This window comes from Theobroma cacao, chromosome 2 (assembly GCF_000208745.1).
Source record: "Theobroma cacao cultivar B97-61/B2 chromosome 2, Criollo_cocoa_genome_V2, whole genome shotgun sequence".
Lineage (NCBI taxonomy): Eukaryota > Viridiplantae > Streptophyta > Magnoliopsida > Malvales > Malvaceae > Theobroma > Theobroma cacao.
Genome location: NC_030851.1, coordinates 33,091,804 through 33,116,423, shown reverse-complemented (window position 1 = coordinate 33,116,423; position 24,620 = coordinate 33,091,804). Strand labels below are relative to the sequence as shown.

Sequence of the window (24,620 nt, the reverse complement as noted above, 5' to 3'; positions counted from 1 at the left end):
AAAATGCATGGGTAAGGTAAATCACTAGCAAAATCAAAGAAATTTTACCTTTGCTTGATCAAATCCTTGAATTCCAACACTTTCTCTTTGATTTTTCCCACCTAGGGTTTGTTCTTCCTTGGTTTCTCTTCTCTTCTGGTTTGGCTGATCACTATGGGAGAAATGGGCTGATTTTTTACCTTTTTATAAAGAAATAATAAAATAATAAAAACATGACACATGGCATTTCCTTATTGGCTCAAATTTTAAATATTTAACTTTTAATTCTTTAATTCTCCACCACACATTTCTCATGTTTATCCATTTTCATGATGAATAAAATCCCTTGGTCTGGACAAATGTCGAGGTGAAAATTTACCGATTTGCCCCCGATGTGGCAAAATTACCATTTCGCCCCTATACTCTAAATTATACCGAAATTAAAATTTTTCACTTCTAAACTTCAAATCATACTCCAATACTCAAATCATACTCTAATAAGTTAAATAGGGCCAAAAAAAATCTTTTCTAAAAATTCTCATTTTGTTCCCAAGTGGCAAATGATCATTTTGCCATTGGATAGTGAAAATTCCGGTTTAACTCCAAATTGATCCTCGAACTCCGAATTACCATTTTGAGTCATCCCTGAACTGTGAAACTCTTAATTTCACCTTAAAATTCATATTTGAACTAGTTCGAGGCTTAATCGACTTAATGATACCATTAGGGGCAATATCGTCTTTTAACGATTTCTCAAACTTCCTAAATATGTGACCATTCTATTGAGCATGTAAATGACGTCGTAATTATTTTATAGAACAGGGTTTGACAATCTAAATGTATAATACCTCGTAATTCTCTTGGAGCCTAAGAGAAAACTTGAAGTTGTTAATGTGAATACCCAAGATTAGACAAATAATCTGATATCTAGTTTCCTTCTCGATGAATGTGAGATATCCTATAAGAAATTGTTTGCAAACACTTCCTTCTAGAAATCGATAAATATCTCATATCATGTGATCCTTTATTGCCTTTTGTATCAGTTGTACCACTACTGAAGCATCCATCTCAATCCACATTTTAGAAACATTATATTGTTGACACAAGAGAAGACCTCTATGTAAGGCTAATAATTCTGCTTTAAGAGAATAAGGCAGAATTATTATGTTCAAGTTTTTCAAAAAATGCAAAAATAAGTGTACTTGTATGATCACGCAATACCCCCCTCCAACTATATTCTGAAAATTATCTTGGGAGCTTTCATCAACATTTAATTTGAATTCACTTGTCAATGGTTTGTGTCAACTGATACTTTTAGGCAGTATAGGCTGCTTTTTGAAGTATCAATTCTCCATAATTATGCTATCTGAATATCTCCTTTCCATTGCCTCAGTTTCAACAAATTACCTTGATGAAGCTATATTATTAATTTCATAACACGCCACACAATTTGGTTATCATACATTCTAAGGTCTCTATATTTTGTAGCATTACGTTTTACCCATAGGAATTGGCAAATAAATAATGGCACTAATATTTGAATATGGCCTTGTTGAACAAAGTCTCTTGAATATATCCATGCCTAAATAACTTGCATAATATTTTGAGGATTGATAATATAGATTTGAAAAAATTTTATAAAATAATTCCAAACCTGTTTAGCAATTGGGTTATCCCAAAGGATGTGCATGAGGGATTCCTCAGAATTACAGCATAAACATTTAGAGGCCCATTGAATGCCTTTAGATTTAATTTGCAACTCTACCAGGATCCAATTATACACTATTCTCCATAAAAAAAAAGGATACTGATAGTGCTATACTTTGATGTCATATAAACTTACAAAGATGACGTGAAGGGTAATGTTGCCGAATTAATTCCCACGAGCTCTTGGTGGTAAATTCACCATTAGAAGTGAGATCCTAATAAGCAACATCTTCTCTAAAGATATCAAAGGAAATTTTCACAATCTCATCTACAACACTTTTTGGTAAGATAGCTTTAAGTTTTTCCACATTGCAATTAGCATTGCTATAAAAATAACAAACTTTAGTCATAGAATTAAACTAGGATGGGAAAGAATTTACTAGTAGCCTATCTCACATCCAACAATCATGCTAGGAAAAAAGTTCTCCCTTGCTTATCCGCCATTAAAGATGTTGCTCCGTGATTGTATAGCTTTCTATCATCCTTTTCCAAGTTTGGGAGTTATGGATTTTCGGATAGACTTGCATAGGTATTTGGCTAGCACTATATTTCATTCTCCAAAATCTTGTGCACAGGCTATTACATGTTCTGAAATGCCATTGTAGCTTAATACTGAAAGCACTGAAGACTTCCATTAAGTTTCGAATGTCCAAGCCACCTTTTGAACTAGTCTTTGCAATTTTTAACCATGATGCCCAATGTATCTATTTATAATTTGAGGATCCACCCTAATGAAAATTGTTGAAGAGACGCTCTATTTTTTCAATCACAGAAACCAATGGTTTCAACACTTGCAAGAGATAAATTGGCATGGATGATAACACACTCCTTAGAACAGTAATACGGTCACCTGAAGACAAGATTTTATTCTCCCAACTTGTAATATGGTCATGTATTTTATTGTCAAATGAATCAAATAAAAAATACCTTTTTATGACCTTTATACAAGGGATCACCCAAGTAATTAATAGGAAGAGTTTTTTGAGAAAATCCTATAGTTTGAGCAATTATTTGTCTTTTAGAGCCTGCGGCATTGGTAGCTGTAATAAAACAACTTTTTTTATGGTTAATTTGTTGCCCAGAAATCTGCTCATATTCTTGAAGAAAATTAATAACTTTTTGTAGAACTGACCGACTACCATTAGTAAAAATCATAATATCATCAGTAAAGATTAATTGGCTTATCTGCATAGGACATCCTGAATAATATCACAGAGAGCTACAACAATAAAAAAGGTTGTTTAAACCTCTTGATAAATATTCTGTAGCAAGGATAAATAATACAGGAGAAATAGAATCCTTCTGCCTCAACCCTTTCTCTGACTTGAAATGCCCCATAGAATGACCATTTATCAATATTGAAAACTAGCAGTTAGAAATGCATTTTCTAATTATTTCCGCCCATTGATTATTGAAACCAAATTACCTCATGATCATAAATAAGAAATCCCATTGCATACGATCATAGGCTTTCATCATATCAAGCTCAAGAACAACATTACCTCCATGAGCTTTTTGGTCAATTTTCCCGATCAACTCTTGGGCTAATAAAATGTTGTCACTAATAAGCCACCACTCACAAAACCACTCTAATTATCAGATATAATAGAAGGGAGAATAGTTGACAAACGGTTTGCCAATAGTTTTGGTTACTATCTTATTAAGGACAGTGCACAAACTAATTAGCCTATAGTCACTCCAATGTAAAGCATTTAGTTTCTTGGGCAGTAAAACTAAAGTAGTAGATGTTACTTCCCTAGGTAGAGCCGCTCCCCTTAAAAAATCCCTTACTGCCTCAAGTAAGTCATCTGCAATAATATCCCAGTAGTGTTGATAGAAAAAGGAAGAAAAGCCCTCCGGTCCAGCCACACTATTTTTATCAATGGAGAATGCTGCTTCATTTACTTCTTGTATTGTTGGAGCTGCACAAAGGAAGTTATTTTTTTGTAATACAGCTAGGGATTAAACAATAGTTGAACCTGGAATTATCACAAGATTCTGCTTGCAAGAGGTGAGCAAAATATTCGACTGCTGAAGCTTGAACCAAAGCCGGATCCTCAAGCAAAGTTCCATCTTCTTTTTGGATTCGGAAGATATTATTTTTTTCTCTCTTTTTTCTACTCTCATATGAAAGAACTTAGTGTTTCTTTCAACTTCAACGAGCCATTTTACCCCTGCCTTTTGCTGCCAGAAACATTCCTCAATGCCCAAAAGATGATTAAGCTGTGCATAAGAACGTTGCATATTTACTCTATTAACTGCTGTAGGCTCTCGTTGGAAGATAAGATCACTCTCTTCTGCTTTCTTTTCTGTTGCCCTTAGGTTACTAAAAATGTCTCCAAAAACATCTTTATTCCACCACTTCAAATGTTTTTTCAAACTCAACTGTTTTTGCCAAAAAGCCATCATCCCTGTACCGTGCATTGGAAGCCTCCAGTTTTGCTCAACAAATGCCAAAACACCATGATGTTTGGTCCAGGCATTTAAGAATCTAAAAGAAGCTGGCCCTTTAAAAGATGATGCTGAACAGGAAATGGGAATGGGTCAGTGGTCCGACTATTGTGAGTTTTTTTTTTTTTATTTTTTTAAATTATGTTATATATAAAATTATTATTGATTATAAATTTTTTTTATTATTGGGTAACTTCAATATATTAATTTTAAAATTTTTTAACTCTCATTTCTTTTCATATTTGGCTTTTCTAATAAAAATTGGCTAACTTCGCATTTTACTAAAATATCTTAAAATATTGTATTGAAGGTTTTTTTTTATTTTTTTGTATTAAGAATATTTTGACATCGTAGTTTTAATTTATTTATTTATTGAGATAATTTGGAAGATTATATCTCAGAATGCAAGACTTTTGGAGGAACAAGTGTCTCATGGGAGAATTACCCCCCATTGGGGTATATCACCACTTGAGGTAGACAACAATTAAAATGACACAACTTCAACAACATGTGGTTAGCAAAGTCCAATGACCTTCTTTGACTTGAAATAGCAAACATTTTAGCATTGTGAGAAACTTTTTTTTTCCTTAGTGTTTGACAAAAGAAGATAACAGCCAATTGTCTTGGATTGATATAATTATCTCCGCTTTGGATAAAGTCATGTATATTTCTTTCCCATAATTTTTCTGAATGTAAACATTGTGGGGCGTACAAGGTGTATGGAGTGGAGGGACAATCCGAGAAGCCATTCCCACCACTCATTAGAATCGACCAAAGAAAGCTGCCAAATCCATTCTCGCACCGGGCTTTCCACCCAAATTGAAAATACACCTAAACACAGAACTAAAAATGCACACTCCTCCATTCTTCTTCCTCCACCACCTACTCCCTTTTCGCTTCCAAATTCCATGGCCAATAATTCACCTGAATAATACTCTTCATATTCTCTTCTCCCAACTTTACCTCCTCTGCTTATACTTATTCTGCGAGACATGACCCCCTTTTCTTGTTTACCTTCTGCAAGAAACACCACCTCACCCGAAGCATTTCTTTTGCGAAATCCCCATTTACATGTACCCAAATACCGTTACAATGAAACTCAACTACCCAAGAAAGAGAATCTTATGTGGATGCCTTTCCAAGTTCCAACCAGGCCTTATCGTCCAATATTGAGCTTAACAAACTCTAAACTTACGCAGCCCTCAGCCAGTATCTCTTCTTTTGCAGAGGCAGAAGGTGAGAAAGAGCAAAAAGAAGGAATCCAACTTGAAACGCATGATCAAGAAGATGCAAAAACAAATGAAGATGACCTGCCTGCAATGGCTCAAGCTTTTCATATATCTTCAAGAACTGCTTCTGCTATTGCTATATTCATAGCATTTGCAGCTTTGAGTCTTCCCTTTTTTATGAAGTCTTTGGGTCAAGGAGTTAGCTTAAAGACCAAGTTTTTATCATATGCAACACTTTTATTTGGATTTTACATGGCTTGGAATATTGGAGCCAATGATGTGGCTAATGCCATGGGAACTTCAGTGGGATCAGGTGCATTGACCCTGCGTCAGGCTGTGTTGACGGCAGCGATTTTGGAGTTCTCTGGAGCATTGTTGATGGGAACTCATGTGACCAGTACAATGCAGAAAGGAATTCTTGTTGCTAACGTGTTTCAGGGGAAGGATAGTCTGCTTTTTGCTGGATTGCTCTCTTCTCTGGCAGCCGCTGGTACTTGGTTGCAGGTGCGTTGATTGAGCTTCATCTCTTGTAAATTTTTGTCCTTTTGATAGAAAGTTTATCTGCTTTAAAATCTTTTGTTTTCTTGATTAATCTAATTCGTGTTATAAGATTCAATTAATGAAGAGCATGCTTTAGTTGTGACTTTTGCTATTTGTTGCCGAAGACATGCCAATACGACGAGATCATATGCTACTGTCTAACAATGCCAACTAATGAACCCCAATACAACTACCTTTACTGGCCTCAATGAAATAAAATTGGAGGGGAATTGATGGATCTGGCTTAGTGCTTGCTTTTACTGCCTCCCTGTGCCCACGGCAATGTACTTCATATACTTAGTGGGAAAAAAATTTAAAAAACTTTAAATTCCCACACTTGACCAATTGATGCAACAGTTGGCAACCCTTAGAATCAGCACATTGGCAATGAGACTTTTTATGCTGCTACCTTAAGCTTTTCACTCAGTATGCTTAAGATCCAAAACTGAGGGACCCAAGAAATTTGATGATTACATTTTACCTATGAATTGGTTCGTTGTTAAAATATTTTGATATACCTTTTGCAGTATCTTCCTAGTTTATTGGTTTTCAAACATTTAAGGATCCCTGAGGTTGGCATTATCAACGAAGCCATTAGATTCTTATAATCCATGTTACATTGGGTTGTTGTGTTGCGGCCAGATATCTCTAATTTGTTTTTCCTTCCCATTATCCTCTAAACGGGTGTCAAGATTTATAATAGTATCGAGACGGTTGGCATAACAATTTTATATTGGGACTTGAAAGGAAAGATAAAGAAGCCAAAGCAGAGTTTGTATGCATTGGCATCGTAAATATTTTGTACTATTCAGTCGGCTTGGAGTCCAATTAATGTCAACCCATTTGTATTTATTGACAATCTTATGGAATTGCTCATTGCTCATCCTGTTGGGACAAAAAGAGATGGCTAGAACGAGTTTTAGTATACGGAGGGAGAATATACTGAAGATCGAAATTCTTCCCTCTCGTATGTGTTTCACTGGTCTCCTAGGTAAGTTTTGAACATCTTCCAAGCTTCTTGTGTCAATAATGTGAGACTCAAGGACAAAAAGTTTGCTGCCCCCTACACTTTTTCCCCATTTTCTCTTTCCTCACAGGAATGAGTAGGGGATAGGCAAGGCTACATAGGCGGTGAAATATCACGAGGATATATAAACTTCTCCAGAAAAACTGTTAACACTGATAAGCTCCAAGATCAGAATGAACGACGATGCGGATAATCATCTGCTTGCCTGTTTAATAGTAGTTCCTAGAACTGCAACAAGTTCAAGTATCCTTCAGCACCTCAATTAATTATCTTTGTGGGTTTAACATTCTGAACTTCATAATGGACATGAAAATGAAAAAGAAGTTTTCAGCAATCGTTTGAACTCTGGATTAAATGGAAATATGCTTGTAGCTACACTTGCCCTGGCAGGCAACCATTAGCTATATGGTTTCTCTTTTGTTTAGGGCCCTGACTTTGAAAGCAGTTGCTTTTGTAACATTTATATGCTATAGTCTCCACTTTTTTTACTCCTGTAAACCTTTCATTATGTATTACCCAGGTTGCATCATATTATGGTTGGCCAGTTTCCACCACGCACTGTATAGTAGGATCAATGGTTGGATTTGGCCTGGTTTATGGGGGAGCTGGCGCTGTTTTCTGGAGCTCACTGGCAAGGGTAACTTCATCGTGGATTGTCTCACCTATAATGGGAGCAATGGTGTCATTTCTAGTGTACAAATGCATCCGCAGGGTATGTTCTTTCTCTTTGGAATGATAACCAGCCTAGCTTCCTGTTTACATGGGGGTTTTTCCTTGTCTTCTACATACAGATTTTCCTGTTTCTTTGGGAAATTTTGCCAAAAATTCTTTTCCATCGTTGAACCTTGGTTTAACCATCATTTAGACTCTCCCCTTTGTTCTTACAGCCTGTCTACTTGTTTCTTAGTTTGTTTACAGTGCTCACAATCCTGGACAAGCAGCAGCTGCGGTAGCACCAATTGCTGTTTTTGTGGGTGTAACTGGAATTTCTTTTGCAGCCTTTCCATTAAGTAAGAGCTATGCCATTGGTCTTGCCCAGGCTTTGGGCTGTGGAGCAGCTGGGGCACTCCTAGTTCACAAAATTATCAACAAACAGCTTGGCCATCTCCTTGTCAAATCCACTTCATCATCACACTCAGAGCCACAAGAGAACACTACTCAGAATAAAAATCTCGGGCTTCTCTCAGATATCGCAGGGCCTAAAGGCACCCAGCTGGAAATAGTTTATGGGGTCTTTGGATACATGCAGGTGTTGTCAGCTTGCTTCATGTCGTTTGCCCATGGTGGAAATGATGTCTCCAACGCGATAGGCCCTCTGGCTGCTGCATTATCGATTCTTCAAGGTGGTAGTGGAAATGAAATCGTTATTCCAAATGATGTTCTGGCGTGGGGAGGATTTGGAATCGTAGCAGGGCTCATGATGTGGGGGTATAGAGTGATTGCAACAATTGGGAAGAAGATTACAGAACTCACACCTACTAGAGGATTTGCAGCCGAGTTCGCTGCAGCGTCTGTAGTTCTCTTTGCATCAAAGCTGGGACTCCCAATCTCAGCAACCCATACTTTGGTGGGAGCAGTTATGGGAGTTGGCTTTGCAAGGGGACTAAATAGAGTTCGAGCAGAGACCGTGAGAGAGATTGTCACGTCCTGGGTGATAACGATTCCAGTTGGTGCTTCTCTTGCGGTACTCTACACATGGATCTTAACCAAGCTTTTGCCAAATATTTCATGATACTCATTCAACACATTTAAGTGAACAGCCTGATGTATGTGATTAATTAAAATCACTCATCTTTTCCCAAATTAATTTGTGGAATGGTTATGCCTTCTTGCATTAATGATGCGATTTCCTTCAACTGGAAATCACTAAAACATTTTGGATGTGGAGAGGCCAAAAACTGCATGAGATTTTGGAGGGAATGTATATTTGTTGAACACTTTATAAAGGACTATATATTTGCACATTGTGTTTTGCCATGTCGATTATTTTTTAATTAATAATTTATATTTCAAGTAATAAAGTGACCACCAATTGTAATATAATATATTGCCACTCATGCCTGCAACTGACAGCTAAAAGAGTGATTATTCTCAATTGAAGCTTATTTATCTACTTATGACATAAGAAGAATAATAATAGCTAGCATGCTTCATATTCTCATTGCCACAAGGAAGACCAAAGGAGTTGCTGCAGCAAGATATTAGCTCAGCAGTATTGCTCCCACATATCTGCCTAGCTAAGCTAGTTGTACAAGAGTTATAAAGAGGCAAAGCTTTAATATAGATAATAATATTTAATATTTAAGAACTAAGTTGAAAAACTGTCTGGAATGAGGCAAATGTTTGATTCCAGCATTTTGTTATTATAGATGAAACATTAGCCAGGAGCCAACTCAACCGAGTCTAATAATGTAAAATTGTAAGTGCAACTTGTGACAAAATAAGGGCGACCGAAAAAGCATTCAGTTTACCAGTACCAAACTGGTGCAACCGAAAATTTTCCCCAGTAATCTCATGAAGCACGTAAAATTATGCCAAATCATGATATGAGAAGCAGCTGACCGATATCTAACAGAAAAATCTGTAAATAGCGGAAGAATATGACAACGGAAAATATTGAAACAACATCTTTCTGCAAAGGGTCATCTAATACAAAAAACATGACAAGTACAACATAGAAATGAGAATTGGATGTTTTCAATTTATTTAAGTTGTTATACTAGACTTACAAACATCTCAAGAAACTGACAGGCATATTGGGCAATTCACTGTTTTGCATGATCACATACCCGAACAGGAAGAGAGAAAACCTTCAGGTAGAAAAACAGTCATGGAGAAAGTTCCTGTACAGAAGTTAAACTTGGTTCCCACCCTGATTCCCGCAATGATATTGTCCTTGGGAGTGGGGGTACAAAAGGCTTCTTTACCCTTCCACCTGTTCGCAGTGAATATCTAGGTTGCCTCTGCTTTGGAACCTTAGAAGCCTTGGACGGCTTGGTAACATAGAATTCTTTTGCAGAATGAACAGATTCCTCCAAGTTTTCTCCGCTTACATCCCAAGTGATCCTTGCATCTGACATATCTTCTCTGCCTTCAGCAGCTCCTTTGACCTTAACCTTCTCCTGGTGTTTACGCTTCAGTTTTAGGGCTGTAGTGGATGGGATTATGTAATACTTTTGACCAGGCAACAGGCTATCTTCAGGCCATAAAAGGGACTCATGAGGATTATTGAAAACTTCTGGACGTGCAATACACATCCCTGGATATTTTTCCATGAGATGAGATACAGGAACAGCATTTTGATAAAGTTCCTCTCGTCCACCTGCATGAACTATCCTCACAGATATGTCCCTTGATTGGGACAAGTCAACAGACATGGGAGTTCTTCCCAGAGCTTTTTTGCTTCCAGAATCATGGTTGGCATGCCTGACAAAACCTAAGAATGGAGCACAGCTCTTCAGCATAGCTGGGGATAAAACGCTACCTGATCCAGAGGTTTCATTAGATTCTGCAGCATGGGATATGGAGGACCGTCTTAGGTTTAATGAAAGTATTCTTCTGCATTACCCAATCTGGATGCCATTTTGTATTTTATGGCCGGCTTCTCTTGTTTAGTATTCTCCCAGAGAAAGATTGATAAAACCGAGGCATTACACAAGCAACATTGGCCTTCTCTTTTGTTCATTTGCGCAAGAATCCCAAAGTTATCCATATAAAAGTTAAGATGACAACACTCACCAACTACGTTTCAAAAATTTCTAGTCAATTTATTCTGTGAGCAAGCACATCCTTGTGGTAATATCATAGTCCCATAGGCCTGATAATACCTGACGCTCCAGCTTCTTCATTCTTCCACTAATCCAGTTATTATGAAGAACAAGACAACCCTGTTTCTTGCATGCTAATTTCACATTTTTTCTCTCCCATAGCCCCAAGTATGCACCATTCGGAAAAAGGTTTCTGTCTAAGAAATGAATAGTTAAATTTGTTTCAGGTTCCACACATCTATTATCACCTTTGCGAGTGGAACCCTCTTCCCCACATAATGTGTCATAGAAACTTGGTTGCTCAGATAGGCCAGAAGTTGCAGCATGCCTCACTACCTTCTCCATGACAGCAATAGTTGGACCATCAGCACGAGCAAAGTAAAAACCAGAGTTCAAGCGTCTAGGTAAGTTTATAGGTCCTGCAAGGGAACAATACTAGATAAAACTGACTTGTCCATTGACAAAGGGCTGATCTTGTACTTTCACAGACCTTTGATGGAGATGCTAAACGCAATCTAGTATTCAATTCAAAGAAATAGATAATATTTCTTTTTCTGCATAAACCAGAAACTGACTTTTTCTGTTTAGAAACAGAAAGAAACTTACAAATATATTTTTTTAAAAGAATAAAATGTACGAATTAGAAAAGTGCTCTAAAGTTTAACCCCTTTGAGCTGATATTTTGGTTCCTCCTGACCTAATAGCTTTCATCTATGCACATGTAGTTCATATTTCTAAACCATGGAAATGATTAGTTATTCACAGTCTAGCAGTGCTCAGATAATAATCACCTGTCTGGTTGTATTCATCAGACTGAGCAGCAAGAATGGCAGAATCAAAAGAGGAAAGCAATGGCAATGGATTTCTAAACCAGTATACATCCACATCACTCAAAAGTACATTGTACCCTAGCTTCAATATCTTTAAAACCAGTCTGGATTTCACCTTGGTTACTCTCTCAAAGCATTTTGTTCCAAAGTGGCAGTCATTAAAGCTAATGTTACTTGGAGCTGATGGATCATTGAAGACAGGTAGGCCCTAGCACAAAACAGAATGCTTTATTCAGATACATGCAAGCAAAAGGCCCCAGAAAGTTCTGGGGAGAATGTTCAGAAAAGAACTCCCAGCAGATTTTAAGGGCAGTAAATCATCATTACAGAACTCAGATTTGATGCTATTACGTCTCAAAATATTATTTGGGGCATAAAACGAACTCAGAGTGTACTGGAGAGGAAACAACCAAACAATTACCACAAACAAAATATTTAGATCATCCTATGAGGTCAATCCCTACTCAGAAGAAAACCTATAACAAATCTGGTAAAGAGACAATAGTTTCCAAGCATCAACTTTATTTAATCAACATAAATCATGTCATAAATTCTTATTTGATTCCAAATTTGCTTGAATGGTCTAAGTTGTGGTATCAAACTAAGAATAACCTGAAGAATCAGCTGAAACATGAAAATGAAAGGGAAGTAAAACTAAACAATAAATAGAAGAACAAGAGGAAATACCTGCATTATGGAGAACTGATAGGTCTCATAATCAAGAGCACAAACCAAAAAGTTAGTAATTTTGAGGCGCCTCAATCTGCAGACCCAACTCATTAACATGTCCTTGTAACTATATCCAGCAACTGTGAGCACAACTGTTCTATTCTTGTCTGCGTTTATTGCAAGGAGTGACTCTAAGGAAAAGGGGAACTTCAATGTTTTTGAGGGAACTAATTGATCTTTCAGAGAGCAACCTGACACTCCATTCTGTGACTTTTTAATTCCAGCAATACAAGGCAAAGTTTTCTTTGACTTCCAGCATTTTGGGATGCTTCCTTTACATAAGCTCATCCTTTTGTTGGCATATGGATGAATGGTATCTTCTGTAGTATTAATAATAAGGAATTGAGCATCACATTTCAAAAGTTCCATCAAACCAGAATAATTAATTTTGTGAAGAGATGATGATCCATATAGTGCTGCAAGATGGGAATTGCCATCATATTCCCAACTTCCCTTTTCAATGTCTGAAACAATGGAGCTCTTAACTAAACAATTAGACCAGTTCCTTGAATCATCCAGAACAAAAGTTGAGATGGCCCAACTTGCATCAAACACAAACCTGAATCCACTGGACAAGGCCTCGTTAATGAGCCAGTGATTGTGAACTCCCCTACTATACAGGAAAGGAGGAAGCACTCCATGATGTAAGGGCAGCTCTCCATTGTTCCATGCTATCATCATTCTTCCATCACAACAATTCCACTGCCAACTTGAGCCAAGTTTCTCCTGCAACTGATTAAATGGACAATGATGTCAAATGAAGTTTTCTCCAGTAGATCACCAACTTTCAATGTGGATTCTGTACCTTCATACCTCCTGAATTCCTATCCTTTTGCCACCTTCTCTTAGCCAATATTTCCTATCTTCATCCAGATAGAATGGGAAAGTTGAAACTTTTCGCGAAGAAGCAAAAAGGAGCCAATCACGATCAAGTTCATGAGCATAAGTCAATGCCAGAACAAAGTCAGGCAGGAGAATGGTTTCCGAATTGATAAAAGCATATACGTCAGATGTAAATGCCCGTGACCTTGCCACCATGGAATGAAAAAATGGAACCCCTAGAAACCTATTGAAATCGTAAATCAAAGCGGATCAATTCACAGCTATAATATTACGATAACTCTAGGAAATCAATGAATAGTGGTTAAAACTTATAACACTTTTGTATTGAACTAAACTGCAGTCAATGAACAAGAATATGAAGATTCGAATAAGGGAGTCAAATTAATTCCTTACGTGAAATCAATATCGGGTTCGACCAAAACCCTGGAACCAAAAGAATTGGCAAAAGAAGCAACAGAAGGATGTTGACTAAAGAGAATGACACTGATTTGAGGAGATAAAGCAAGCCATGAACGAATAGCTAGGCTCTGTTTAGTTCCTAAAGAGCCTTTAAACGGAGTAGGCGCTGTGAAAATAGTGATTTTGGGAGTGTCCAGGTCGCTGAAACTTCCATGACTGAAAATTAGATTCTTGGAGAGAGGTAACCTCTGTGTAGCATAAAGGGAGAGAGCAATTAGGAGAACCCCAGATAGCCAAACTGACCATAATCCAATCTGCAACGCCTGTATAAACAAAATGAAATATAACATACTTTAACAAGTTGATTTCAGGCAGTAAGAAGTGGAAAATTTTGATGTTAAAAAGAATGGACCTTCATTGTTGTGAAGTGTTCAGAAGGTTGAAATGCAGAATTTTGGTGGGTTTTGTTTGTTTTTTGATGTAGTAAAGGAACGATCGGTTTGATCTGAACATGGACAAATATGGGTAAGAGTGAAACTTCAGCCTAAAAAAGAAGCAAAGAAATGGAAGAGGAACAAGCAAAGTCCACGAGGGAAGCACTAAGCGCAAAAGGTTGACAGCACCAAGACGGGGAAAACCCATGGGACATGTGAGTAAGGTATTGCGGCATTGGGAAGTCAAATCCCACCTGCCAAGCATTTGACTTTGCCCCCTTTGAAACTCCCCAGTTACCTTCACTGCATTTGGGCAATAAAGATGGGCGGCCTAACGAAGAGCTTGTGGGCTCTAGAGGATTAGACAACACCGACCCTCGTAATTAATTTCTTAAATTGCACAAATTTCTCCGTGGATATGATTTCTTGTCACCTCATTCCATTGCTGTCAGTTACACGATCACTGTACACAAAAACTGAATCAGTCCTTTTCCCTTGTGTCATCCTTCCTGTGATTTCGTGTCTGTTAAACAAACAAAGACGTGTTCTTTTTTCCCCTTATCACTGATTCACTCTCCATGCATTAAGGTGGAAGTGGTAATGTCACACTTTTATCCTACTCCCTTCGAAATGCACCCCACATACTTTCAAAAGCGAAAATATTAAATACCTTGGTTTTGCCATATAATACGCCCAAAAAATCAAACTACAGAAACCAAGTGCTGGCTAGCAACTGAATTACACGAAACCATACGAGTTACAACAAGAAATCATACATGCCTAGGACCAACAAACTGGGAAGGATTAAATCAATAACTATGCAAGCTACGGAAATATTTTCCATACTAGAATCCTCAACAATATCTTGCAAGGCTCATCATCATGCTTGAGATGTACAAACCCGGTCCTCTTAGTTAACCTGCAGAGCAGCCCGTCTCCATTTCCTCTTTGATCATGCATCCACTTGACCTTGGAGTAATTGACCCACATGCTCCACTCCAATACAACTGAAGCAGAGAAATATCCAGATTGAGGGAACATCCACCTATGATTGTCACAAAACAGAAATGTCTTGTATGCTCATAAACCTGTATCAACCAAATGAAACTCTTCATTTCAATCATCGATATCGCCAAACAGGTGATCTGGATCATGACCTCCTTCCCCTGCAAAATAAGTTTGTAAATTAGACAAACTAGACAACCTATAAAGTTGAAGATTGGGAGCCCTGATCCTTTCACCTGAGTTGCATGCTGTTTTGATGATGGTTGTGATGTCTCAAAAACACTTAATCTAATTCTACTGACTGCATGGTAACATACCTGGTAGTCTCAAAAGAAGAGTAGGGAGAATGCCTGCGCTGAGAATGCTTGCTATGTGGTGACCGCGAAACTTGTCTAGAAATGAAACATACATCATACTGATTTGGTAAGTTAAACATATAGTATAACTTAAGAGAAATGACTAGCCTTGTACAGAGTCAAATTTGATAATAACCAATCTGTTACACAATAATTATCTTTTGGTGATAATCAACTGAAAACTAAACATCTTCAAGCAACAACTAAGAAAGTGCAAATAACCAAATCCTCGAAAAGGGAAAAAGAAAGTGACTGCAGATCAAATAGCAGATTCTTCTTATTGAGTAAGTCACATAGAACAACCTGAGCTTCATAACTTCCTATACATATCACCATTGTTAATTTTGTCAAATTATTATATAATTTGCACTGGGAGAAAATGCAAGCTACAGTCAAAAAGGAAAAAACAAAATCAAAAGAATGGTTTGACTATAAAGGTAGTTAAGATAACATCTAAAGGAATAAGTATAGTCAAGATAACATATAAAGGAAAGATAAGTTTCATTTCCCCTTCAGTTTTAACTATCAAGCAATAACATCTCTGTAATCACCACCATAAAACAACAGTCATATCAGATACGTGCATTAATAGTCAAATTTGCTGATTAACATATCATTGTTCACTTATAAACAAAAGGTAAAAATAAAGCAATACGTGCATTTTGTAGCCAAAAGAGACAGAAAAGAGAGAAGCGGCCAAGGAGAAAGAAATGTAGCCATATATTAGCATAAACAAGCATATCAGATGAGAAAAAAAGGACAATTTTTTAACAGAGTAAACTTAGGGAGATGACATATTTGAGAGCACAAATACAAAGATCAATAACCATGAGTTTTTCTTTAAACACACATGTACACCAAGACGCTTGACACACAAATGCAAGCAATAACAACAGATATTGAAAAGGCCAGTATATATGCTTACATATGATCCTTCAGGCAAGACACAAACTTTTCAAGAAAAAAAAACCTCAGTAAATAATTTAACCAAATACTTTGTTGTGTCTCTTCATAGTGTTGCTTACATAAGACAATTTGGTCAACAGGTTATACTATATCTGCTTGACAATTGACTACAGTGAAAAATACCCAACCGAGACTAAGGCCAGTAACCACCCAACCATCTATTGAGTCAGCAAATAGGCATGTAATTGACAACATAACAATAATCAAAGTTCAAACTAACAAATTAGCCTTGTGGAAACCATCCACTAAAACAACAAAAGACTTTGGATACAGAAGTGGTGATAATCAGAATTCCATTCAAAAGATATTGAATATGAACAAAGTGCTTTATGGGGCGATAAACACACCAGGAAAGTTAAAGTATATCATTGTGTACTGAATGGTATTTGAAACAGGTAATTGTTTCTTTAACAATTTTGAATGAGCTTTCTTGGTACACTTGTTCATAAGAACAACACTTAATGAATGCCCTCAGTTTAAGTTCATTTTTGTGTGATTAATTAAGTTCATTGTAATTATCATGACAGTATCTCCATACGACCAACAAACCCATTTTCCAAAAGTTTAAGATCTCAGTGGTGGAAGTCCATAATTACCCTCAGAATAGAAGAGATCAAACCTGCCACAAGCTCAGGCTGCATAAAAAAAAGAACATGCAAAAAATGAACAAAATTGATCAAGTAATGATACAGTTACCTTTTTCTAGACCTGACAGGTGAAGGGGATGAGTGACGCTTTCTTGAATGCAGCTTCCTGTAGTACACAACAGAAAATTAGAAGCTAGATAGCTCAATTACAAGACAACAGGAATAAATATTCAAAAGATCCCAATGATGAACCTCTTAGAACCATCTGATGCTTCATCACTTGAGTCATTAGCATGACCACTGGAGTTATCCTTGCTGTTTCTGCCTCTACTGCTAATGGACGAGGAGCGTCTTCTCTTGTGCCTGCTTGAGTCATTTCCATGTTTATGTCTTGATCTATCCTCTTCTTTTGTTCGTTCTCTTTTTCTATCAACATCTTCTTTGGCACTAGCTCTATGAGATTTCTCTGCATCTTTCTTGTCATCCTTGAAATTGAGCTGGTTGGATCTTTTTCTTTTGTCAGATTCCTTAGCTTTTTCCCCAGTCTTATGCTCTTTTACTCTCTCTTTTGAGCCATTTCGATCTTCTGTCTTTTGCTTTCGAAGCCTTTCATCCTCTCTCAGATGATTCTCAACTCCCTTCTCATATTCCCTACTCCTGACCTCTAACTCCCTACCACCACCAGGATCTTTCTGAAAAGAACTCTTTCTACTTTCAGGTCGATCATTCTTGTCTGATTTTAATCTTGTTTCCCTACCTTGAGATTCAGATTTTGTTGATCTTTTACCAGTATTTGTGTCAGGCAGCCCATAATCAGATTTCTTTATCACCTGCTCTCCTAAAGTATCATTCAACCCAGAATCATTATTTCTTTCCTGCAGTTTTCCACTACTAAAATTAATCTCCTCTCCAGAAACCACCTTGGAAGAAAATGACTTGTCATGGTTCCTATCTGCACTATTATCACTCAATTCAGCAGTAGTTTTGTCTCTATTGTTTTTTAACCTCCTCACATCACTTCCAAAATTCTTTTCAACTCCATTGTGTTCATCAAGTTCTACCTGTGAATTGCTATTCTCTGACGCATCATTGTCTTGTGAAAGCTTCTTAACACTGGACGGCACAAAAGCAGCATTACTCCTTGAATCTAGCATCCTGGAACTTTGAATTTCATTATCTTCATTTTCATCCTCATCCTCAGAGGCATAATTTGCAAGGCCCAGTACATTGCCAGGGGAGCTTGAACTAGATTTTTCTCCAACACCTACAGTGTCTGATTCCTTTGCTTTACCTGGAACTAGTACCCTTGCAGAAGCCTTAGGAGTTGGGACAGGAGAGGCAGATGGTGATACCTTGTAATTTGAAGCAACAGTGTTGTGGTCAACTGCAGTTGTCAACAGAATGGTCAAATTAAAGAAAAAAAAGGTGGCACCATAAACAAAATATCAAGGATGAAGTTAGCAGACTTCAGTAGTTGCATCAGAAATATAAATTTTACTTACCTTCAACTGTCAAGTCATCTTCGTTTACAACTTTGGTTGCAATTTCATCAAACAACTCATCTGTGACCTGTTCAAAGGCATGAAAATTACATCTACCATAGAAAAACATTAATATAAACAACCATAAGTGTTCAAACAGCTGTAACCTTTAAAAGGACTTCAGTTAGCACCCGTTTTATTTCCTGGTTAATAGCTGCAGTTCTAGCTGCTTCTACATAATCCTACACAGAATGAAAATGTGGGAGGTCATGTCTCATGGTTCAATAAAGCACATAAAATCATAATGAGAAAACCCATCCAAGGCAAACTAAGATATCAACAAGTTAAAGGCAGAAATAGATAAAACCTCATCATCATCCTCTTCTTCAGTTGATCTAGAAGAATCAATGCTTTTGCTATCTGCTTGATCACCTTTAGCCAAGGATTTATCAACAGCTTCATCCTCAATGGATTGTGTTTCCTCTTTAGACTGTTCCAGAGAAGACTTAGCTATAGTTGCTTTGTTCCTTAATATTTCTTCTTTAAGCCAATTAGGTACTGGACCCTGGAAAAAATTCCATGAGAAGAACTAAGTAATAACATCATGGAAGTCTTCCATTTAACAAATGTAAAGGATTCAATACCTTTTTGGGTCGTTCGGAAATGGCTCCATATGTATCACCAGGAAAGGCTGTTGTAGGTTGAAGCGGAGCTCCTGTACCAAGACCAAAAGGAGCACTGGCAGATGGAATGGATGGCTGAAAACTTGGCCCAGGAAACCTTGGAAATGAAGGTGCTGTGTGTCCAGAAACAGGAGAAGGCACAGCCAGGGATGGATCATGCTGAAAAATTAAATTAGTATTAGCATACTAAAACTTGGAGAAATAAGTCAAAGAAAACTGACAAGGCTGGAAGCAAGACCTGTGGTCCTGGGGGAAGAACAGGAGGGAGTGGAGGGAAAACTGCACCAGGTGCTACTGGAGGAGTCCAAGAGTTAATTGAAGATGCAGCAGCAGTAGGATCAATGCCTCTCACAGTTCCCATTGATTCATGATGAGCAGCATAATTGGACTGCATCTGTGGGTCATGGTCATTATTAAATCTAGGTGCAAAATCTAAAGGCCGGTCACTAAGATCAGCTGCAGGATCTGCCGTCTGAGTGCCATACACGAAGGATTGTTCACTCAGCACTGATCTACCAATATCAGGCAGTGCAGGTTGCATATGATACACTGCCTCTTGAGCTGATGAAATGGGCAAGGGCAATGTCTTATATGACTGCTCCTTTTGATTTGCAGAATCTTCCTTCCCTGGCATTAAGTAAGGAGTCAAATAGCAAAACACAAAACCAAGCATCCCTAACTGCTTTTTGGCTGTCATTCACATGAACACCCAAATTTCTGCATTTCTCCTATCTACTCTATAGAAGATCTTTGTCTGCAGCAAGAGTAGTTTAGTAGAGAAAAAAATCTTCACTAAAATGTTTTCACCCAAAAAGGGCAAGAACTTAAAATTCAGTATTATCATAACTCAATCCTAAAAAAATTACACAACTATATTAGGCAGCAATATGCAGTTAAAATAGCTCGTAAGTACAAGATAAGCTTTCCAGAATTGAGTTCCTGATAACCTGTCAAAGAACAATTTCAATTCAATGTTTTTGACGTTTTAGAGAATACAACTTATGAAAATCTTTAATGGTGTCCTTGGATAGAGAGGGAGTGGATGATGGTAGAGTGAAAGCCAGCAAAAGGTTAACTCCACCCTGTTTGTGAGCACTTTTAACAGGAGAAGGGTGTTTTGGAGGTGAATTAAATCCCTTCAAACCGCTTCAAATCCTATATTTTAGTTCCATTTAATCATGAGATTTTTAAAGTATAGTATCTTTCACCTAATGGTTTTTGCATTTTACCTTCAAAACCTTATTTTAGTAATGATCTCATATAGTATAGTGGTAATATTAATAGCATATAAACTTCCCACTACCCTGTACTCTACTTTCCTAACACTACAACTCAATTACTTTACCTTCCAACATTCAAACACAAGGTAAGTTGCCAATTTGATTTTCAAATTGAAGCATTTGATTTATCACATCAATGAATTCAGCGTGTCATATGGAAACCACACTGTAACAGGGCTATATTGCCCAAAAAGTATATGCAATTTTGTGCAACTATCAACCTTAAATTAAGTTTTATGTTCATTTAGTAAGACACATTGCACAATGTGAAGCCTATACATCAGGAAACTTGTGTATAACAATGCAAGCAGCAAAAATACAAGGAAACCAAGTATATAGCAACAAAAGCAGTAAAAAAAGAAGAAACCCATGAAGTATCTAAGAGCTCAAGAACTGGTTCAACTAATTTCCAAATGTTATCAGTGTCTTTTAGTGTTGTCGGGCTTTTGTAAACCATAAGCTTGTCTCCTCCAGAACAGAACAAGCTACAACAAGAAACCGTGTTTACAAGTCCGTGAACAATTATAAGTGCCACTTCCAGGCACTTCTAATTACTTAGTAGACATGTTCCATAAAATTCATATCATTAAATAATCTTCAAAAGGTTTAATAGATATGTTTAGGACCAAAAAGAAAGAGAGCAAACTCCACCTACCTCTGTAGTTTCAACTTTTCTCACATAACACCTTGTGATTTCTTTTGCCCCAATTAGCACTCTATCGATAAATATCAATTCCCATAAGGAGTTAGGCTATTATTTTTGCCCAATAAAATTATGAAAAACCTTAAATGTGAACAAATAGACTAACTTTTCAATTAAGGGTATTTTGGTTATTTTATTGGGTAAAATTAATGGTGTAACCCCTCTGTGAACAGGTCCATGGGTGCTAATCAGGAAAAAAGAAACCACAGGTTGTTATGTGAGAATAGTTGAAACCACAAGGGATGTAAGTGGAGTTTACCCAAAAAAAGGACTATCATTGATCTTTTGAAAAATGGTATAATCTCAGCAAACTGTCATACCTTGACATAAGGTAGCGTATGTGGTAATGTAATTTAATAATATTTAAAAATCTAACAAGAAAGTAATTCCTGACAGCATTTTCATACCATTAAATTTTTTCCCCAACAATCATCCTGTCATTAAATCCTTGTAAAAAGATCAGATAGCATGTGAATATAAAAGAATTATTGATACATGATAGCACTCCAAATAAAAAAGAACGTCTACATAATCAAAGTAAAATAATAGCTTCTCAAAAAAATGTAAAATAATAATAATTCAATTATACACAAGAATTAGTTCCAAAGTAATTATCATTTCCTAAGTTTTACTCTCTTTTTTTCCTGAAAACAAAGCCATTATGTTGACCATTAAAAAGTGATATCATGACATAAAAGCAATCACTCAAAAAACCAAGTACATATATTAGGGCAGCTCCTTTGTCAACTAAATATTTGTGGACAACTATAAAGTGAAGTCAAGGACAAATAAGAATATATAGCACCATAGCATCCAAGAAGATATTAAAATCTAATGAAAGGAATGATTCTTGTTAAGAAAACCAACTTTGAGAAAGACACAACATTGTGCCATGGTCCAATTTTAGGTGAATTACCTACATAACACTAATCAAACTGAAACTAGCATCATAGTTAAAAACAAAAATGAAACTAAAATTTTAAAAGAAAAGGGCCAAATAATAAGGAAAAGACCCTTTCATATATATACATACACACAAGTGAGTCAGATCCAATATACAATCTTTTTGGTTAGGCCACATACCCTACACATCATGAGTTTATCTGACGAATAGCTACATTAAAGTTCCAGATTAAATGCACAAAAACTATTCAAAAATATAGAACTTAGTAGGAAGTGAGTTCTATATAAGCAGTTCTTCAGCACAAGCTTCGCAAGCAAGTTCAATTTACCAAGTGAAATTATTACCTGAAACAGAAGAATAACTAGAAGGTACCTCCTGCTGATGAACAGATGAACTCGTAGGCAAACTTTCTTGGAGAAGAAATCCACTCTTCGGATCCAGAGCTGAAGTTCCATCTCTAGCATGGTAAGGTAGACGCCCATCAGGAATATATGAAGATGGTCCAGAGCTGTTAGACAAAGTCTCATTAGGATAAATTGTTGGTGGTCTATGAGGAGATGCTGCTGGAACAGGGAACTGCTGATAGTTAGAAGCCACCAGTAACTGTTGAGCATCCATATGATGAGAATCAACAGCTTGTGAATATGGATCATGAAAACGATTTTGTTCTTCTGGCCTGCCAGCTGGAGTAATTTGTGATTGCACTGGCTGGTCCTGCATGGCAGCCCTGGTTTTCGCCCATTCTCTAGCTTTGGCTCCCCAATCTTCCACGTTGTTGTGGGCTGGCACTAGAATATTATTGCAAGCCAAATCCATCATCATCAACATATTATAAGACAAGCATAGGTTCAGATTAACTTTCACAAGCAGGGGCAGAGGGCTTGTGGAGGTAGCAGCGCAAAGAGAGATTCACTTTGTACATATTACAATCAGCAACTTAGATTATGATGGATAATTATTAACTAACCATCTAAAGGAATGCCATCTCAGTCTTCGCTTCAATTGGTACTAATTTAAAATACATCCATACAAGGACTGATCGTGCTCCACTCAAGTATAAACAAAAAAATCAATATTGAATTACTAAGATAAATTTTTTTTAGTTATGTTATTGGGAAAATATTGGTGTAAGATCCTATGTGCAAAGATCTCATGTGGTGATAAATATAATTTTGTGTCTACATGTTTATATTGTTGTTGTTTTGACACTTGTAAAATTATTATACATGACATTCTTTTTTTTTTTTTAGTTAAAGGATTATTATCCTATACATCAATGGTGGACTTGAAAACTCAACTCCATCGAGAGGAAATATATGCATGCCTCAAGTCTATTAAACCAAATATGTCAACTTAGTTATTCAATATTTGTTTTCTTATTTACAATTAGATGGACATATGACATTGATATAAAAAGCTAGTGGAGCTTTTAAACTTCATTGCCCGTGAATAGGTAGTTAAATTAACATGCACCAAATTCATAAAATCCACTCTTAGTATGTATAGGATCCTTCATAAAAATCCACATTCAAATTTAATAAAACCAGCCCCAAAAATATGGAAATAATGATCTGATTCAAATGAAACCAAAGAGAAAAAGCCAAATATCAAGTGGAATAAAACAAGAAAACCTGATTAATACCAACCTTGGTGATGAGACCAATTTGGATTGCTCCATTCCTAGAGAATGAAAACAGAATAGAAAGGAAAAGGTCACTGGATGAACCGAATAAATATCATTGCACGATACAATAGAAATAAAATGAGAAAAAAAGGCATAAAAAGATAGGAATTACCTGATTAACTTGAGAGAAAGAATGGGGAATCTGAGCAGGAGGCAGGTACGGTATTGGAGGAGGTGGAGGGAAGTGGTTACTTGCGTTATGGGGATGCGCAGGACAAGGAAGAGGAGCGGGCGGAGGATAAGCGGAATGATCGGAGTGAGGAGGTGGACCCCAGTGGGAAGGGTGTTGCTGAGGTAGAGGAGGAGGTGATGGGGTAGAGTGTGATTGGTTGTGATGTTGCTGGTAGTGGAATTGGTTGGAGTACCATGAGCCCTGTGGTGGCGGTGCAGCTGCTCTTGGGGGCGGCGGTGGTGGTTGGTGGTGGTATTGAGGGTGGTATTGGAGGTGGGGATCCGCAGGGGGTGGCGGTTGGGATGGTAGTGGCGGCGGCGGTGGTCTCATGTAACGGTGTGGTTGCTGTTGCTGATATGCGTCCATTTGTTAAACTATTAAACTAGTATTTCTTTAGAAGGGGGGAGGTGGTTTTGATTTGTGTTGGAGTTTATGGGAGGGTTTGCAGGAGCGTTAGAAAGGTACGACGAAGAAATCAGACAACGAGACAAGGGTTTTTTGTGTTTTTAATTTCTTTTTAAGAGGAGGGGATGTAGGGTTGGACCCATGAGCCCTAATGTTGGAGATTATGACTCCGATGAAAAGAACGAAATTTAACATCACACGCCATTCTGGTTACCCCAACTCCGCAGCCCCTTCTTTTTTTATAGCATGGTTTAACGGAGTTTAGGTGAAAATTATTGCTATCTTATTTTTCATTAATACTAGTGCTTTAATGAAAACAATATTTTTAAAATTGTTGATATACTTTAAATAAAAAAAAATTGGCATATGATTTTTATTAAGAATACATGTGTTGTTTTCGTTGGAGAAAATTGAAAAAGATTGACACACAACACCACTTGCACAATAAACTGAGCTCAT

The 24,620-nt window shown here is 37.1% G+C and overlaps 4 protein-coding genes across 8 annotated transcripts; 1 reads left to right on the top strand and 3 right to left on the bottom strand.

Annotated features, from left to right (window-relative positions):
* LOC18609558 (inorganic phosphate transporter 2-1, chloroplastic) lies at positions 4,887-8,910 on the top strand. Its single transcript, XM_007044736.2, has 3 exons — positions 4,887-5,870; positions 7,454-7,645; positions 7,841-8,910. The coding sequence occupies exons 1-3, from the start codon at positions 5,130-5,132 to the stop codon at positions 8,663-8,665; spliced, it is 1,758 nt and encodes a 585-aa protein (XP_007044798.2). The 5' UTR covers positions 4,887-5,129; the 3' UTR covers positions 8,666-8,910.
* On the bottom strand, positions 9,503-10,558 carry LOC108660934. The gene has a single exon (XM_018115469.1). The coding sequence runs from the start codon at positions 10,395-10,397 to the stop codon at positions 9,762-9,764; it is 636 nt and encodes a 211-aa protein (XP_017970958.1). The 5' UTR covers positions 10,398-10,558; the 3' UTR covers positions 9,503-9,761.
* On the bottom strand, positions 9,522-14,348 carry LOC18609557 (beta-arabinofuranosyltransferase RAY1). 2 transcript variants are annotated; one of them, XM_018115468.1, is made up of 6 exons: positions 13,914-14,348; positions 13,496-13,824; positions 13,073-13,325; positions 12,218-12,991; positions 11,492-11,738; positions 9,522-11,119 (listed from the first exon to the last, which is right to left on the bottom strand). In XM_018115468.1, exons 1-6 carry the CDS (start codon positions 13,917-13,919, stop codon positions 10,701-10,703), a joined length of 2,028 nt encoding a protein of 675 aa, XP_017970957.1. In that variant the 5' UTR covers positions 13,920-14,348; the 3' UTR covers positions 9,522-10,700. The 2 variants fall into 2 exon arrangements, with proteins under 2 accessions (XP_017970957.1, XP_017970956.1); XM_018115467.1 differs by having other exon boundaries at positions 13,496-14,348.
* LOC18609556 lies at positions 14,643-24,341 on the bottom strand. 4 transcript variants are annotated; one of them, XR_001926669.1, is made up of 13 exons: positions 23,697-24,340; positions 23,547-23,580; positions 22,245-22,688; positions 19,252-19,640; positions 18,975-19,172; positions 18,698-18,895; positions 18,498-18,572; positions 18,352-18,418; positions 17,102-18,233; positions 16,959-17,015; positions 15,258-15,332; positions 15,024-15,101; positions 14,643-14,942 (listed from the first exon to the last, which is right to left on the bottom strand). XR_001926669.1 is itself a non-coding variant. In XM_007044733.2 (12 exons), the coding sequence occupies exons 1-12, from the start codon at positions 24,120-24,122 to the stop codon at positions 15,086-15,088; spliced, it is 3,111 nt and encodes a 1,036-aa protein (XP_007044795.2). In that variant the 5' UTR covers positions 24,123-24,340; the 3' UTR covers positions 14,643-15,085. The 4 variants fall into 4 exon arrangements, 2 of the variants coding, with proteins under 2 accessions (XP_007044795.2, XP_017970955.1); XR_001926668.1 differs by having other exon boundaries at positions 15,024-15,332; positions 23,697-24,341; XM_007044733.2 differs by having other exon boundaries at positions 14,643-15,101.